Source organism: Leucopleurus acutus, assembly GCF_964270905.1.
Source record: "Leucopleurus acutus genome assembly, chromosome: 12".
NCBI lineage: Eukaryota > Metazoa > Chordata > Mammalia > Artiodactyla > Delphinidae > Leucopleurus > Leucopleurus acutus.
The window spans coordinates 86,371,317-86,386,599 of NC_139154.1; the positions used below are offsets into that span (position 1 = coordinate 86,371,317).

At 47.0% G+C, this 15,283-nt stretch overlaps 1 protein-coding gene across 2 annotated transcripts in view; it reads left to right on the forward strand.

Annotated features, from left to right (window-relative positions):
• ARHGAP25 (Rho GTPase activating protein 25) overlaps window positions 1-15,283 on the forward strand; it is an 86,228-nt gene that overhangs the window by 55,925 nt on the left and 15,020 nt on the right. For both annotated transcript variants that reach the window (XM_082851684.1, XM_082851683.1), the window contains one exon: window positions 10,620-10,827. In XM_082851684.1, coding sequence (XP_082707810.1) covers window positions 10,620-10,827 — 208 coding nt within the window. The remainder of the gene's footprint in view (window positions 1-10,619; window positions 10,828-15,283) is intronic.

The following is a 15,283-nucleotide window of genomic DNA, read 5'->3' on the forward strand; positions in this document are numbered from 1 at the left end:
GAAATAAGAGTCCAGCACTATTTATGTATTCAAAGAACAAGGTTTGGATTTGATGTGGCATCTCAGATTGAACCAAAATCAGAGATCTCAGGATGAGAAGGCATTTTAAGACAGCAGAGTCCAGTCTGAGGTCTTGGGACAAGTCAGACATTTGCTCTTCTTGTTTGTAAGTCAGGAAACTTCAGTCCTGAGGAAGTAAACGATTTGTCCAAGGGACCCAGCCGTCGCGGGGCAGGGCTGGGGCTCCTGCCCCTGGGGAGGCCCTCTTTCGCCTTGTAAAATGCCTCTGATCTGGGTCTACTAGATCGGCAGTGTGTGCCCCCTCACACTCTGGAAAGTCACTGAGGTATGTTGCTGCTGTCTTTTTGCAGCTCTTCATGAAATCTTCTATGACTTTTCCCACCCAGAACCTACCCACTTCTCACCACCTTTGTTACTTGCCATCCTGGTTGAGGCGCCAGACTGCCTTGTTCGAATTGCAACAGTGGTCTCCAAACTCTCTCCACGCTCCCAGGCTCGCCTTCTTCTAGTCTGTTTTCAACAGAGAGAAGAGTGAACCTATTAAACCTGTCATCTCAAGACCCTTCTCTGCTCATCACTGTCTAATAGCTTCCTTTCTCAGAGGAAAAGTCAGAAGCCTTATAATGACTCCACAATCTGCCCCCACCCCCATGACCTCTCTGACCTTGTTTTCTAGAACCCTCTCCAGTGCCCATTTCACTCCAGCTTCACCAGCCTCCTTGCTCTTCCCCAAACACCCTAGGTACACTCCTGCCTCACGGCCCTTGCACTAGCTGCTTCCTCTGTCTGGAACCCTCCTTCCCCAGGGTGCTGCACGGCTTGGTCCCTTGCTTTCCTCAGGTCTTTGCTCAAACTTCACTTCAGTGAGCCTTCCCCTGATCGTGCCGTTTCACATTGAACCCCTTCCCCACCAAGTCATTCTCATGCCAATTCTGCAGAGCTGAGGCTTCTTCCTGCCCTGACTCCTTTTCTGGCTCCCCTGATGGGAGAGAGGGTCCACATGTTTCCCGTGGCATACCTAACTTCTTCCCCGCAGCTCCTCCTGCATCTGAGCTGACTCTGGACATGTCTCTTACCTTGTCCGATTTGATTCTGGGACCAATTCCAGTGGGTGCGTGTTGGGGAGAGGGGGAGGGCTCCCCACACGTCTAAGCAATTCTTGGACACCAGCTCGGTGTTCTACAATTTAACTCAATTTTGATGCTATCTACCTGGAGACACCTTCAGATTTCACAGGTTAATGGCTCAGTCCTACAAAACTGCCCTCATATGCCTATGGCAAGTCCAGATTGTACCCTGTGCGTGTAACCAACCAGCTACAGATAGGAAGTTCCACAACCCCCTCCTCGGGTTCAAATAATTTGCTAGAGTAGACCACAGAACAGAGGAAACCAGTTTACTTACTAGATTACTGGCTTATTATAATAGAACAAAGCTCTGGAACAACCAGATAGAAGAGGCGCATATAGAAGGTATGGGGAACAGGCACAGAGCTTCCATGCCCTCTCCCAGCGCCATTCTGCCTGCACCTCCTTGGGTTCACCAACCCGGAAACCCTCTGAACACATCCTTTCGGGCTTTTCTGGAGGCTTTAGTACATAGGCACGATTGAGTAAATCATTGGCCATTGGTGATTGAACTCAATCATCAGCCCCTCTCCCCTCCCTGGTGGGTGGGACTGAAAGTTCCAAACCAATAATCACATGGTTGGTTCCCCCGGCAACCAGCCCCCATCCTTAGCTGGGATCCAAAAATTACCTCTTTAACGTAACGAAAGATACTTTATCGCTCTCATCACAGGAAATTTGAAGAGTTTTAGGAACTCTGTGCCAGGAAGTGGGTGGAAGACGAAAAAATATTTATTATTATAAATCACAATATTGCACCTTGGAGAGCAGCTCTTTGGTGCATCTGGGTGTTCCAGCCTTTTCCTTCCTAGACAGCCAATTTATCTCTCTCTCTCTCACTCCCTTTTTTCTTTCTTTCTTTCTTTCTTTTCCTACCTTTTCTTAAGGGCCCAGCTGGAAAGGTTAGATTAATTTTTTCCCAGAAATTCTGGATGCAGTTCTAGGTTGTCCCAAATTACGTAGGAGAAAGGGAAGGGAGGTGATCACACCTCAACTTCAGGTGACTTGTTCCCAGGCTCCCAGCTGCCCACTTTCTCCAAACCGCCTCCTCCTTTTAGTAAGGGGGCTCTGCCTTCCCTGGATCTCCGCATTGAAACCTGGTCTCCATCCCATTCCCAGGAGGCTGGCAGCCACCCTGCTAATTGTTACTCAGTCAGGACCTGCTTTGCCTTCTTCCTCTGGAGGATGGCCTCTGAAGTTTTCCTTGGGCCATCGCTGGGCGCAGAAGCACGGCACTAAATTACGCATAATTCTGCTCCACCCAAGCAGGTTGAAAGACCCTGGGGCAGGTCGCGTGGTTTAAGCGTCTTTGTGTGTTTGCCAGCACTAGGTATGGATCATATAAATACGGAATTGTTCTATGCCTCAGGTTCCCTTTCTCCCTCTCATTTCTTTAGGTCTCTGCAGCCTTCAGAGCAAGATTTCACAACCCACAGCCCAGCGTAGCCTGTGGGAGTGTGGTCTCTGTGATTCACTGTTACCTCACGTGTCCTGCTTTTTCTCTGTGGCTAAATGGGACATTACGAGGGATGATTTTTATTTATTTTCAATAATTCCCTCACCTCCCTTCCCCTGAGATCCTAACACCAGACGGATACTTATTTAATTCATTTACTCAACAAATATTTCTTGAGCATGTGTCACGTGCCAAGCACGGCACCAGCACCAGGAGTACAACAATGAGAGAGAGAAGAACAGAGAAAAAAAGAAAAGACAAAGTCTCTACTTTCAAGGAGATCACAGTCTAGCAGAAGACACAGAAAGGAAACAAAAACTCCAAGGAAAACCATAAAATTACAACGGCGAAAAGTACCATGAAGAAAAAACTCATGATGCTATGTAGGGGAAAAAGAAATGTCTTTGTTAAGAAGTTCAGGGAAGGCGTCCCTGAACTAGTGGTGATTAAGCTTCTATCTGAAAGGCCAGTAGAGACCAGCTAGGCAGAGAAGGGGGAAGAGGAGCAGTGTCCCAGTCAGAGGAATAGCATGTGCAAAGGTCCTGTGGCAGAAAGGAGAATGGGCTCTGGAGTGAGAGGAAGGTGAGAACAGTGGAGATAGCTATGTTAAAGATGTGGGTCTTCATCCTAAAGTGGCCTGGATGAGGGTGGGGGTGGTGGAGGTGGAGAGAAGTAAACAGGCTTGCTTGTTTCTGTGGTAGCATTGCCAGGACATGGGAGCGAATTTGACATGGAAGGAGACTGTGGTGTCAAAGATGAGTCCTCCTTTCCTAGGAGCGCATGGAAGGGTGAACTTGGTTGGCAGCATCACACTGCCCAGGACCCTTCCTGGCAGTCCTTCCCTGCCCCTGCCTATCCTGCCCATGACGCTGAGAGTCCATTTCAAGTCTCCTGGGCATGTCTAGTTGGCCTGCTGCACTCTTTGCTGAATCTTCTCAATGGGAGGGGGGAAATCATCTCATTTTACCCGGCAACCACCTCCAAGATGCTTCTCTCTGAACGCTCCACTGAGCCACATGCAACTCAGTCACTTCCAGGGAAGGGTAGGCTGGCTTCATCAGCGCTAAGTGAAATCCTGTGTTCCTGCCAGAGGCTTTGATATATGGAGTGATGTTGGTAAGGGCTGTGTGTGGGATTTTTCTTTTTTTTTTTAACCCACGTCCCTGGTATTCCTTGAATGGCAGTTGACAATTCGCTGCTAAGTAAAAGGAGGCACTTATTTTTATTGCGGGGGCCTTGACAGCTTTATGTTCACTCTTTAAAAGCCAAGAGTCATGTGTGTAAAGGTGAGTGGGGAGGAGAAGCAGTGTGGGAAGGAGGAAGGGAGGGCCGGGGCAGGTGCCGACACATCCCATGGTTTCAGTGCCGGAATCAGAACCTGAGCAGTATTGACAAGCATGTGTTGATCTGGAAGCAAGAGGGGATGGTTCTTGCAGCTTGGGGAGGAGGGAAGGTCTGAGCCTGGCCCAGCAGAAAGTACGATTCCTCGGCCCCCGCCATGCCTCATATTCCCAGGATGCCGCGGTGGGAACTGGGCTGTGGCTTTCCTGCCCTGGCACTGCCCTTTTGCTGGAATTTCAGGAAGAAAACCCCCAAGCTCCAAAAGAAAGGTATTTCTTTCCTATTTTTGTGATTCAATTCTTCCACGAAAAGACACTTCGCCCAGCTCCCCTTCCCTCTCCCGTCTGAGAGGGGGATGCTCCTGGGACTGAGCCTCTGGGGACGGGGCCAGTGGGGAGAGGGAGGAGGGGGGCAGGGTGGGCTCTCGGTGACCTGCGCCGGACTGGAGGTGGGGTGGGAGGGGCTCTTGTCCTGAATCCAGGAGTGTTGGAGCGATGATGAAGTAGGAGCTACGTTAGAAGGGAGGTGACAGCTAATCTTTCTACTTTTGCTTACCGGAACCAACACAGTGTTCTGGGGTTTTCCAGCAAATCTGGGGAGAGGGCTTAAGAAGTAAAGAATGGAGGATGGCTCGTGAGTACAAACGGCGCAGCTCACCCCTCTCTCTCTTCCCTTGAGCCTTGCTGCTGTCTGAAATTTCACCTAGACAATTTTATTCCACTGAGTTTAAACAAGAAGGATTAAAGTACTGATTTTAGAATCACAGGGCAAATAGGACCTTGGACAGATTCCTAATCTGAGTCTCAGTTTTCTCATCTATGAAATGGAACAACTGTAGGGTTCTTATGAGGACTAAATGAGAGCACACGTGAAAGCTTTTAGGGTAGTCTGTCATAAATTAGCTTAATTAATTAAATGTATTAATAATTAGATTACATATTATAATTAATAAGATTTGTACCTGTTTAGATGGAAATGCGTCTGTTAAGCGTGACGGGTCCAAAGCGATGAGCAGTTCCGGGTGGATGCGTGGCCGGCAGAGGTTAAAAAGGGTAGTAGGGCACTAGTTCCCTGAAGGACTGAGTGCAAGCTAGGAGGGCTTGGCACAGAAGGGGGAGTTGGGTTTCACCTCTCGGAATCCTTGGGGTGGGAAATGGTCGTTGAGCACCTGTCTGCCGTCTTCCTCCATCACTGGTCCCTTCCCTAGTTTCCCTGGATTTTTTTGGTTCATCTATTCCCTTATATTTAGACTCTTTCATGTCCACCCAGGATCAAAGGGTAGCAATTAGGATCCACAAGTCAGCAGTAGGTAAAACTCACGATTCGGTCTTTGGAGTTCCAGGGATATGGAGTTCATCATATGCGATGTGAGATGAAAAGTGACCAACCCTGACCTAGACAAACTGAACAAACAAGGATGCCCTTTCTCTCATGTTAGAAGGGACCTGTGGGTCCTGATGTCTCTAGAGCAGGTCGTGGTCATTTCTTGGTAAGAATAACTTGGACTGATTTCTAGGCTGGAGATGGAAAGTTTGGAACCTTTGACATATGGGTGATATTTAAAGCCGTGAGATTATGAAGTAGACGCAGATGCAGAAGGAAAGGTCTGAGACACTGCAACCTTTAGAGGACAGGGAGGAAGGAGGAATCATCGAAGGAGGCAGGGAACGAGAGGCCAAACAAATAAATGGAGAACCAAAAGTCACGTGGGAAATTGTCTCAAGAAGGAGGGGTGATTTGCTGGGTCACATGTTGCTGATGGAGCAGTTCAGATAAAGACTAAGAATTTGACCTTGGATTTTAGAAACGTAGAGGCCATTGATTTCTTTGACAAGCCCAAGTTTGAGGAAGTGCTGAGAAGAGTACATTTAGGAGAGGAGAGATGGGCAACAGGAGGAATGGAAGATAGCAGGTAACATCACTTTGAGGACGAGTCTGTCGTGTGGCAAGTTCTGTGCCAGGAGGTAAAAATAGATGGTGAGCCAGGCAGGCTGTCTGCCTCTGAGGAGCCCACAGTCCAGTGGAAGAGAGATGCTTAACTAAATCATCATAAAGGGACACGAGAAGCGATGAGGTATGCACAGGGAACGCCATGAGCACAGCAGAGGGAGTAACCGGTTCCCTCTTAGAAGAAGGTGTTTGAATTCAGGCTGCAGGAAAATCAGATTTCCAGGTGGGCAGGAGGGAGGGCTTTCACTCCAGAGATTTTCTGTTTTTGTTTTTTGCGGTACGCAGGCCTCTCACTGTTGTGGCCTCTCCCGTTGTGGAGCACAGGCTCCGGATGTGCAGGCTCAGCGGCTATGGCTCACGGGCCCAGCCGCTCCGCGACATGTGGGATCTTCCCGGACCGGGGCACGAACCCGTGTCCCCCGCATCGGCAGACGGACTCTCAACCACGGTGCCACCAGGGAAGCCCCTTCACTCCAGAGTTTTTAAGAGGAAGACTATTTTTCCTTCTTTCTATCATAATCTCCAGCTACCAAAGAAGCTGGTCCACAGCAGACGCTCAGTCTATATTTGCCAAATGATTTCATGAGTTGCAGTGGAAGGAATTTGCAAGAAAAAGAACTGCAAAAGAAACCATTACAATAATGTGGACAGTACGAGCGAGGATAGAGAAGAGAAAGAGTTTAAAGGGGATTTAAAAGGTCCTGATCTGTTAAGAAGGAAGGAGGGTTGTTGCAGATACTTCGAAGGCTCACACTTTTGCTAACTGGATTAGTTGAGGGCGGGTACCTTGTGTTACTGGCTTTGTACTCTCAAGGTCTAGGAGAATGTGTGCCGCTTGACTGCTTGATTGATTGAAGGCTATTGCCTGTGGGGAAGTGTGTAGGAGAAGCAGTGATATGGGAGAGTTGGGGACGGGTTGAGAGTGAGATTGGAGAAGACAGTGGGAGGGCTGCCATCAGATGTTGGGCTTATAGGCACAGAAGAGGAACAGAAAGAAATGAGGGAGATAGAGATGATATATAGAGAGAGATTGGACCAGGTATGCGGATTTATGTGTCAGTTTATAGGTGATATCCAAATGCATGGAGTTGCATGAACTTTCGCAAGGATAACATCTAGAGTGAGGAGAAGTCTGAGTCGGAATGCTAGGAGATGACACACTGAAGGGGCAGGTGGAGGAAGGGCAAGTACTGGAGCCTACAGAGCAGCTTGCAGAGAGATGAGACTAGAATGAGGGTGGACTGCTTCACAGCCACATAAGAAGAAAGTCTTGGGGAAGGAAGGAGAATCAATACCACAGAGTCTTCAGAGAAGACCAGTAGAGTGTGGAATGAACATAGGTCTGATCTGGCCATTAGGAGGGCACTAGAAATCTTAGTGAGCAGATTGGATGGGAAGATGCAGCTTGTGAAACAAGGTTGAGATGGATTGAGAGTTTACATGAATAACAAGGGAAACAGTAGAGGCTATGAGGGTGGATGACTCTCTCCAGAAGTAGACATGTTTTTCTATGAGCATATTGGTGAAGAGAAGAAAAGCAGGTATTAGTTGATTGCATGAGAGCAGGGGTGGGAGATGTTTCTTTAATAAATTGGTAAAGACTTAGACTCACATGCTCTTTCAATCTAAGATATAAAAGAGGAGTGAAGACCTAGGAGAGGTGAAAAGGATGGAACCCACAGTTCAAGAAACATCATCTTAGAGGAAAGCATAGGGTACTTTTCTTCCCCTGAGAGAGGACAGACAGACGGACAGAGGAGGAAGGATAGGAGAGGCAGAGACTGGAGACCAGGGGGCTCTCTCATGATGCCCTTCATTTGGGGAGATAAGCAAAGGAGGAGACAAGGTCACCTGCTGAGGCAGAGGGGAGGGGATTGCGTGGTGAAGATTTGGACTGAAGGTCTTGTGGAGATCGGTATGCTCTGTACGTCTGCGGCCTGAGAAAGGCATGGAGGGGGTGGTGGAGATGCTGGACGGAAAAGGAATGTTGGAAAATGAGTGTCTTGAGGAGAATGACATTGAAAGGCCTGACTGTGGACATGGGAGGAAGAGAAGATGAACACAGGACACGGCTGAGAGACTCGGTTGAGGAGAAAAGCTGGTGGGCTGGCTGTGCAGAGGGCTGGAAGAAGGAACTTGATTCCAGATCGTCTGCCTCGGGACCTCAGAGTTGGAGATCATGTTTGATAGCTCTGACGTCTCCATGACGGTATCCTTCTCCATGGGCATCCAGTGGGCTCCTTGAGCCCAAGTTTCAACTGCTCTGAAACACATCTGCTTCTCCCTTTGAGGTGCCCTCCCTGGACCCCTCAAAGGGAATTTTACAAATGTCTCCTCGTCTGTGTTTTGAGTCAGATCATTTTAATCATTTCCTTCCAGTTTGGTGAAAACAGAAACCTAAGGCTGTATAGTTCCTCACATCCTCTAACTGTTTCTCATTATTCTGCATGGAGTCCTTTCATTTTCATAACTTGGTAGTAAGCTAATTGAAAGTGAGAACCACATCTTACAGTCCCTCCTTTTCTGTATAACCCATTTCACGTGACCTGCTGTTAACACATGCAGGGCACTCAATAGATGTTAGTGTGAAGCTGGATTCATTTACTGATGGGGTCCCTACTATTGTTTAAACTATAGAAATGCCCAAATTGTCATGAATCACGGAAAGCACTTGCTTAAAGATGACATCATTCATTAAGTAATTCAGCAAAACTGGTTGACTGTCTACGTTGAGCCAGGCCCCATGCTAAACAAGATAATAACAAGAGACCCCTCCCCATACTCCCGGCCTCAGGAAGTCTACAGTCTTGCAGAGGGCACAGTACTTACAAATGACAATAGCACAGTGGAAAAGGGATTGGGGTATTACAGAAGGGATACAGGTGCACAGAGTGGCAATGGAGCCCCTCGGGCTGGGTCAGGGAAAACTTGGCAGAGGTGGTGATATTGAGTTGGGTCAAGGAACACATAGAATCTTAGTAGACAGGGAAGGGAGAGATAAACAGACTGCCTCAGCAAGGGCATGAGGACTAGAGAGCACTGTGGGCTTTGAGATCATCAGGTTGAGGTGTCAGATCAGGCAGAAAGGTAGGTAGGAGGAGCCAGTACAAATGCCAACCTGGTTTTCAAATTTTAGCCACAGAAATATTTAAGCAAACAGTCTCACTGGAATGCTGTAAGTAAAACAGACAACAACCCAGCAGGTCAGGTTGGGAGGAGGGAGGAGGGAGGCCCACGTGCTCAGCTCCTCCGAAATGCTCTCACCTCTCAGCATCTGAGGGGCCTCTGAGGAACCCCTGGAGCTTTGAAGGGGGAATTTGAAAATCGCTGCTGTGGCAATGGGGGAAGAAGTGGGTGACTATTAAAAACAAGGACAAACGTGCTCAGGTAGACCAGTTGTTTCAATAGCAGGAGGGTTTTGAACAATTACAGGAGAGGAGACCATAGCAGGGGGAGGTGAGAGAGGAGTCCAGCCTGGCCTAGGGCAGTGGGAAGTGGGGAGGACACGGTGGATTCCAGAGAGATCGCTGCAGCTCTTTACATGTGGCATCCGCGTTAGAGAGTGGATAAAGGGGACCAACCAGAGAGAATCATGGGGGAAACCAAAGGGCTTTGGGAACAGTATCCTAGTGACTGGAGTGGTCAGTGTAACAGAGCCCTAATTATGCCAGAGAGAAAACCAGGCAGGACAGAGCTGAAACCATGACTGTCTTCTGAATCTCCAGGACACAAAGGCATGGGGCCCTGGGGCCCTATGGGGCCCAGCCAACCAGTGTCCTGATTTATAAACAAACCTTGTTACACTGCTGGGGTGGGGAAATTATAGAGCCAAGTGCTGACAGGGCTCAGTGGAGATGGTCCACACATGCTGAAGGGAGGGAGGGAGGGAGGGAGGGAATTACACTGAAGGCAGTGTAATTTGGAAAAATATTTTTAGAAAGCAATTTGCATACTGTAGTCATTAAAATGTTCAAACCACTTAAACTAGGAATTCTACATGTGGGAATGTAGAATGCCCTAAGGAAATAGTCCAAAAGAAGGAAGAGCCTAGGTTCATCCATCCAAATGTTAATTACTCAATTAATTAGGAATTATACATTGCACTATATACATTCCAGGAACTCTGCTGGGGGGGTGGCCATGTTCGCTGTGGCCATGTTCATAATAGTAGAGCCCGGTAAACAACGTAAATTATTTAAAATGCTGCAATGGTTTAATACAGTATGAGACATCCGCATGATAGACTATTATGCCTTAAAGCTGCATGACACAAGCAGAATTCAATTGCTTCTCTTGAGTTTACTACCTGGGCTTGAATTCTGACGGTACCGTGTGCTGGCCCCTGACCTCGGCAAGTTCATTAGCACCTCTAAGGCTCAGTATCTTTCATCGGAAGGCGGGCACAATGATATCAACATCTCATGGGATTCCTGTCAAGATTAAATGAGAAAAGGTGTACACATTTAGCATGATTCCTAGCACAAAACAAGCACTCATTAAAAGCGAGTTGTTATTTTAAATATGATAAATGTGGACACACAGAAAAAGACTGACAGACTGCTTCAAGTGGACCTCCCCCAGTTTATAGCCCCAGGAAATATTCTGTGTGATTTGTCTTCTGTGTTTTGTTTAGACAATCAAGACCTAGACAAAGCACTTTGACCTATCAGTTCCTCCAAGGGAAGTCAGAGTGACCGGCAGGCTCTGCTTTTTTCTCTTCCCAGCGGTGTTCGGCCAGCGCTTGGATGAGACCGTGGCCTATGAGCAGAAGTTCGGCCCCCACCTGGTGCCCATCCTGGTGGAGAAGTGTGCCGAGTTCATCCTGGAGCACGGCCTGAACGAAGAGGGCATCTTCCGACTGCCTGGGCAGGACAACCTGGTGAAGCAGCTGAGAGATGCTTTCGACGCAGGGGAGCGGCCCTCCTTTGACAGGTATGCCGTCCTCGCCTCGCCTCTCCTGTGCCCTGCTTGGCCGAGAGGACCTCTTTCTACCAGTTGAGCTGTGGGACTCGGACAGATGCTTCCAAAAGCCCTGGTTTGCAACAGAAAGAACCTTTTGTTTTGCTCATAACTCAGAATTTGGGAGCCTGGAACGCAGTTAGAGGAACGTTCTGATCATTTAGGTGAGAGATGATGGAACTAGAACTGGGGCCTTGCAGGGCAGTCAAGAGGTGTTTAGGATATGGTGGGAGGGGAAGGGTGGACCAAGGGAGCAAGATGGGACTTAGCTCAAGGCACGCACTTCGGAGCGGATGAGGGGTGGAGAATTGCTGAGCTGCCTGTACAGACTCTGGGTGGTGGATAAGGCACCATGTCCATATCCAAGGGCTCCATGGTCTTCCTCAGCTTTCCAGAAATGGCCAGAGCCAGGACTTCTTGTTAACTTGGGCGACCACAGTTCCGTGCAACTCTGAACTTGGTTCTGAACCCTTTGGGAGGGGGTGCATACCGACATCTTGGCGTTCTCCCAATCTCCTCTGTGGAGGTTGCCCAGTCCTGTTTGGGGCATTCCAGACGCAATGACATTTCTTCCACCATCCCCCTCCCGCCCCTGCTGCTGCAGCCACCCTGCCAAGGTTTTCGTCTCTGCCCTGCTCAGCAGGTACGACCGCCACCCGACATTGTATACTTTCTGTCTGTTGTGCAATATTTGCCCCAGTTGCCTGCACGCGCTTGTCCTGCTGGCAAGAAGGAACCACTGTTGTTTCCAAATCGGCAGCCCATAAACCAAGATTCATTGAGACAGGCCTGAACTCTTCCAGTTTCCAAAGGCTGAAATGCCCCCAAGAGCTTATTTACGATAGAGGACTCGGGTTGATCCTGGGAAAATCGTGAACAGCTAAGTGTGGTGCTGTGTGGAACGTCTCGCCCTCCCTCTCCCTCACCTCCCACTCCAGTCACCAACGATGCCCACCCTCCCTCGGAAGCATCGCTGAGACCCGTCTGTTTCTCTCCATTCTCAAAGCTGCTGTCTTAGTTTGGATCATCATATGTCTGTCTTTGCTGCCCTTGGCATGCAATAGGTTAATTTATCAAGGTGCTGTATTGTATCAGGAAAGCAACAGGTGAAGAAGTTACTGGAACTAGAGCAGGTTAGGGGCATCAAATTTACAGAGCTTTCAGCAGGACCATAAATCACATTTCATTATCAGGCACCTATTCAATCAAGTTCACTACCTTTATATTCACTTTTCTTTTTATGGTTTTAACTAGCTTTATGTTGATCAAAAAATACAGATGGGTTGTTGCTAAGCAATGAAAACAGTCAGCCAGGAGGACTAGAGGTGATGGTGGGGATTGCCGAACACCTGCCCAAGGCTTGAGCTTCTGCATCTGTAAAGTCAGCCTGGGTGGTAGACTTGGAGTCTTTGATTCTGTGAAATATTTGGGGCTGGAGGGAAGAGAGTTATCACACCTTGTCATGATAGCTCCACCCTCTAGAACTGAGGAAAAGAGTTTACACATCCAGTAATAGGAAGGGTGGCCTATGGCTTTTTGGAGTTCTCCCAGGGATGACTCTCGTGTCCACGTGACCCGTGTGGGTGCTCACCTAGATCCTCTACATGGGTCATGTAGGCAGTTCCACCAGAGATCCCCGAAATTGCCTCACTAGAATGAAGAAAAACAAAGGCGCTCTTACTAGGTAGATTCTACTGGATGTATCTGGCGCTCATTAAACATATAAACAGTATGGGATGGATATCCATCTACTGGGATGGATACTGCCAATACACAATACACTTCCCATACCTATATTTCTGTGAGAAAATGACATACATGCCACATTATAAGGTCAGTGCTACAAGGGAAGAGTAGGCAGACCACCTGAGAGGCCCTGGCTAATCTCTGATGGGTCAGGCATTGAACTCAGAAGTTCGTATAACCTCATATAGGGATGTTCAATTAGGTTGGAGGAAAAGCAGACTCAGGAAAAATCATGCTGGAAACTTAGATTATAAGCATGACATCTGATCCAGCTCTGTTACAATGGGGGCACAAACATTAAACCAAAAATGTAAAGACATAACTGTAGAATTTCCATTGTGTTAAATGCCAAAAAATGAAAAATAGATGGTATGAATACCATCTATTTTTCATTTCATTCCATTATTTCATCATTTTTCATTTCAACAGGAGGCTTTTGACATGGTCTGCTGGATTTAGAATGCACCCCCCCAAAATGACACTTACGCTGAGACAATAAACAAGCCTGAGGACTTAGCCGCAGACCAAGCAGCATCATCTTCCCCTGGCAAAATGAATTGGGAAGCTTTCTGTGGTTTGCAATATTCTAGGATGATTTAGATGGCTAACTGTGTTTTCTGATGATAATTTTGAAGTATCAATCCTATATGTGTGGTTACAACCCCTTTCTCTTTTCTCATGTTGGCTATTAGTTTCTCCTGATTGAACTATCTATAGAGTTTGTCCTTTTTTATTGCTGTTTCTCTTCAAAAGTTTCTGGCTCTTGATGTATCATCTATACTGTTTTTCTCATTTCCAATTCTTTGTTTTCCATATTTGTTCTGTGGGTATGTTTTGAGTGTCGGGGGCTGTGCCAGTGATGGACAGTGCATTGGAGAATGGAGTCGAGGAGCCAGGAGGCCAGAAAGGGACTGGCAGAATCCTAGCAAAAGACCGTGGCCTTCTGGAAAAGGACAGGGAGTGAGGCCTAGAGGGATTCCTGGGACATTTGCCGAGTGGGATTAGAGGATGTGGGGTGAGGAAGAGACTTCAATCGAACCTGAGACCCTGGACTCTGATGAAGCCCACTGGGTGGACTGTGATGCAGAAGATTTGGGACAAAGGAGATTTTAGGACTTAGGAGAATGCTGCTCCTGCAAAGTGTCAGCTGGCTGCTGTCCTGCCATTTTCTGGGGAACTTCTCCTGCATTTTGACGAGAGGGCTTTGCCAAGGTATTTTTAGGCAGTGACTCAGCAGGGAAGGCTTTTCCAGAATCCCCACCTTAAGTGAACGGTCTCCACCCCCGATTTCCTGAGGGCAGCAGTGGAGCAGAGGCAGGGCTCTGTGCCAGCTCAAGTTCTCCTTCGGAGGCAGAGTTCACGGGCTACAAAGTGGGGAACCTTTCCAGAAGACAGTTCCAACCACTGGCTGTCAAAAACCAAAAAGAAAACATTTCCATGAAACGTCAAGATAGAGAGCTCCACAGTCAAGCCTTGATGTTCTGGTTTCTGAGGCCTCAGATGACTGCCTTCTTCTCCTGCCCAACTCCACCCCTCCCGGCTCTCCTCCAGGATGTGATCCCACCCAGCCCAGCCGCTTCTATGTCCCCATTGCTGAAGCCCAAGAGCCACTCAGATCAGCTGGACCTCTTGCCCCATCACAGCTTTTCAAAATACTACTGGGAGTGTCTCTTACAGATACCAGTTTTTCTTTTTCTTTCTTTCTTTTTTTATTGAGGTATAGTTGATTTACAAAGTTTCAGGTATATAGCAAAGTGATTAATTTATATAAATGTGTGTGTGTGTGTATATATATATATATATATATATGTATTCCTTTTCAGATTCTTTTCCATTGTAGGCTATTACAAGATATTGACTATTGTTCCCTGTGCTATACAGTAGGTCTTTGTTGTTTAGCTATTTTATATATAGTATTGTGCATCTGTTAATCCCAAATTCCCATTTATCCCTCCAACCCCCCCTTTCCTCCTTGGTAACCATGTTTGTTTTCTATGTCTGTGAGTCTATTTCTGTTTTGTTAATAAGTTCATTTGTATCAAATTTTTTTAAGATTCCACATATAAGTGATATCGTATGATATTTGTCTTTCGCTGTCTGACTTACTTTACTTAGTATGATAATCTCTAGGTCTATCCATGTTGCTGCAAATGGCATTATTTCACTCTTTTTTTATGGCTGAGTAATATTCCACTGTGTATACATACCACATCTTCTTTATCCATTCATCTGTCGATGGACATTTAGGTTGCTTCCATGTCTTCGCTATTGTAAATAGTGTTGCTATGAACATTGGGGTGCATGACCAGTTTTTCTTGATATGAAATATTTTTCACTAATGAGTTTCAAGTATATGGTATATTCAGACTCATTTTCTCTTATAGAGCTGTGGAATAAACACAATAGCTCCATAAACCAGGGATCAGCAGACTTTTCTTAAAGGGCCACATATGAAATATTTAGGCTTTGCAGACCAGACAGTCTCTGCTGCAGCTACTCAACTCTGTTCTTATACCAGAATTCAGCCAAAGACAATACAAAAATGCATGAGCATGGCTATGTTCCTATAACACTTTATTTATGGATACTGAAATTCAAATTTCACATGATTTTCACATGCCATGAAATATTCTCCTTATGAGTTTTTTCCCCAACCATTTAAAAATGTTAGATCCATTCTTAG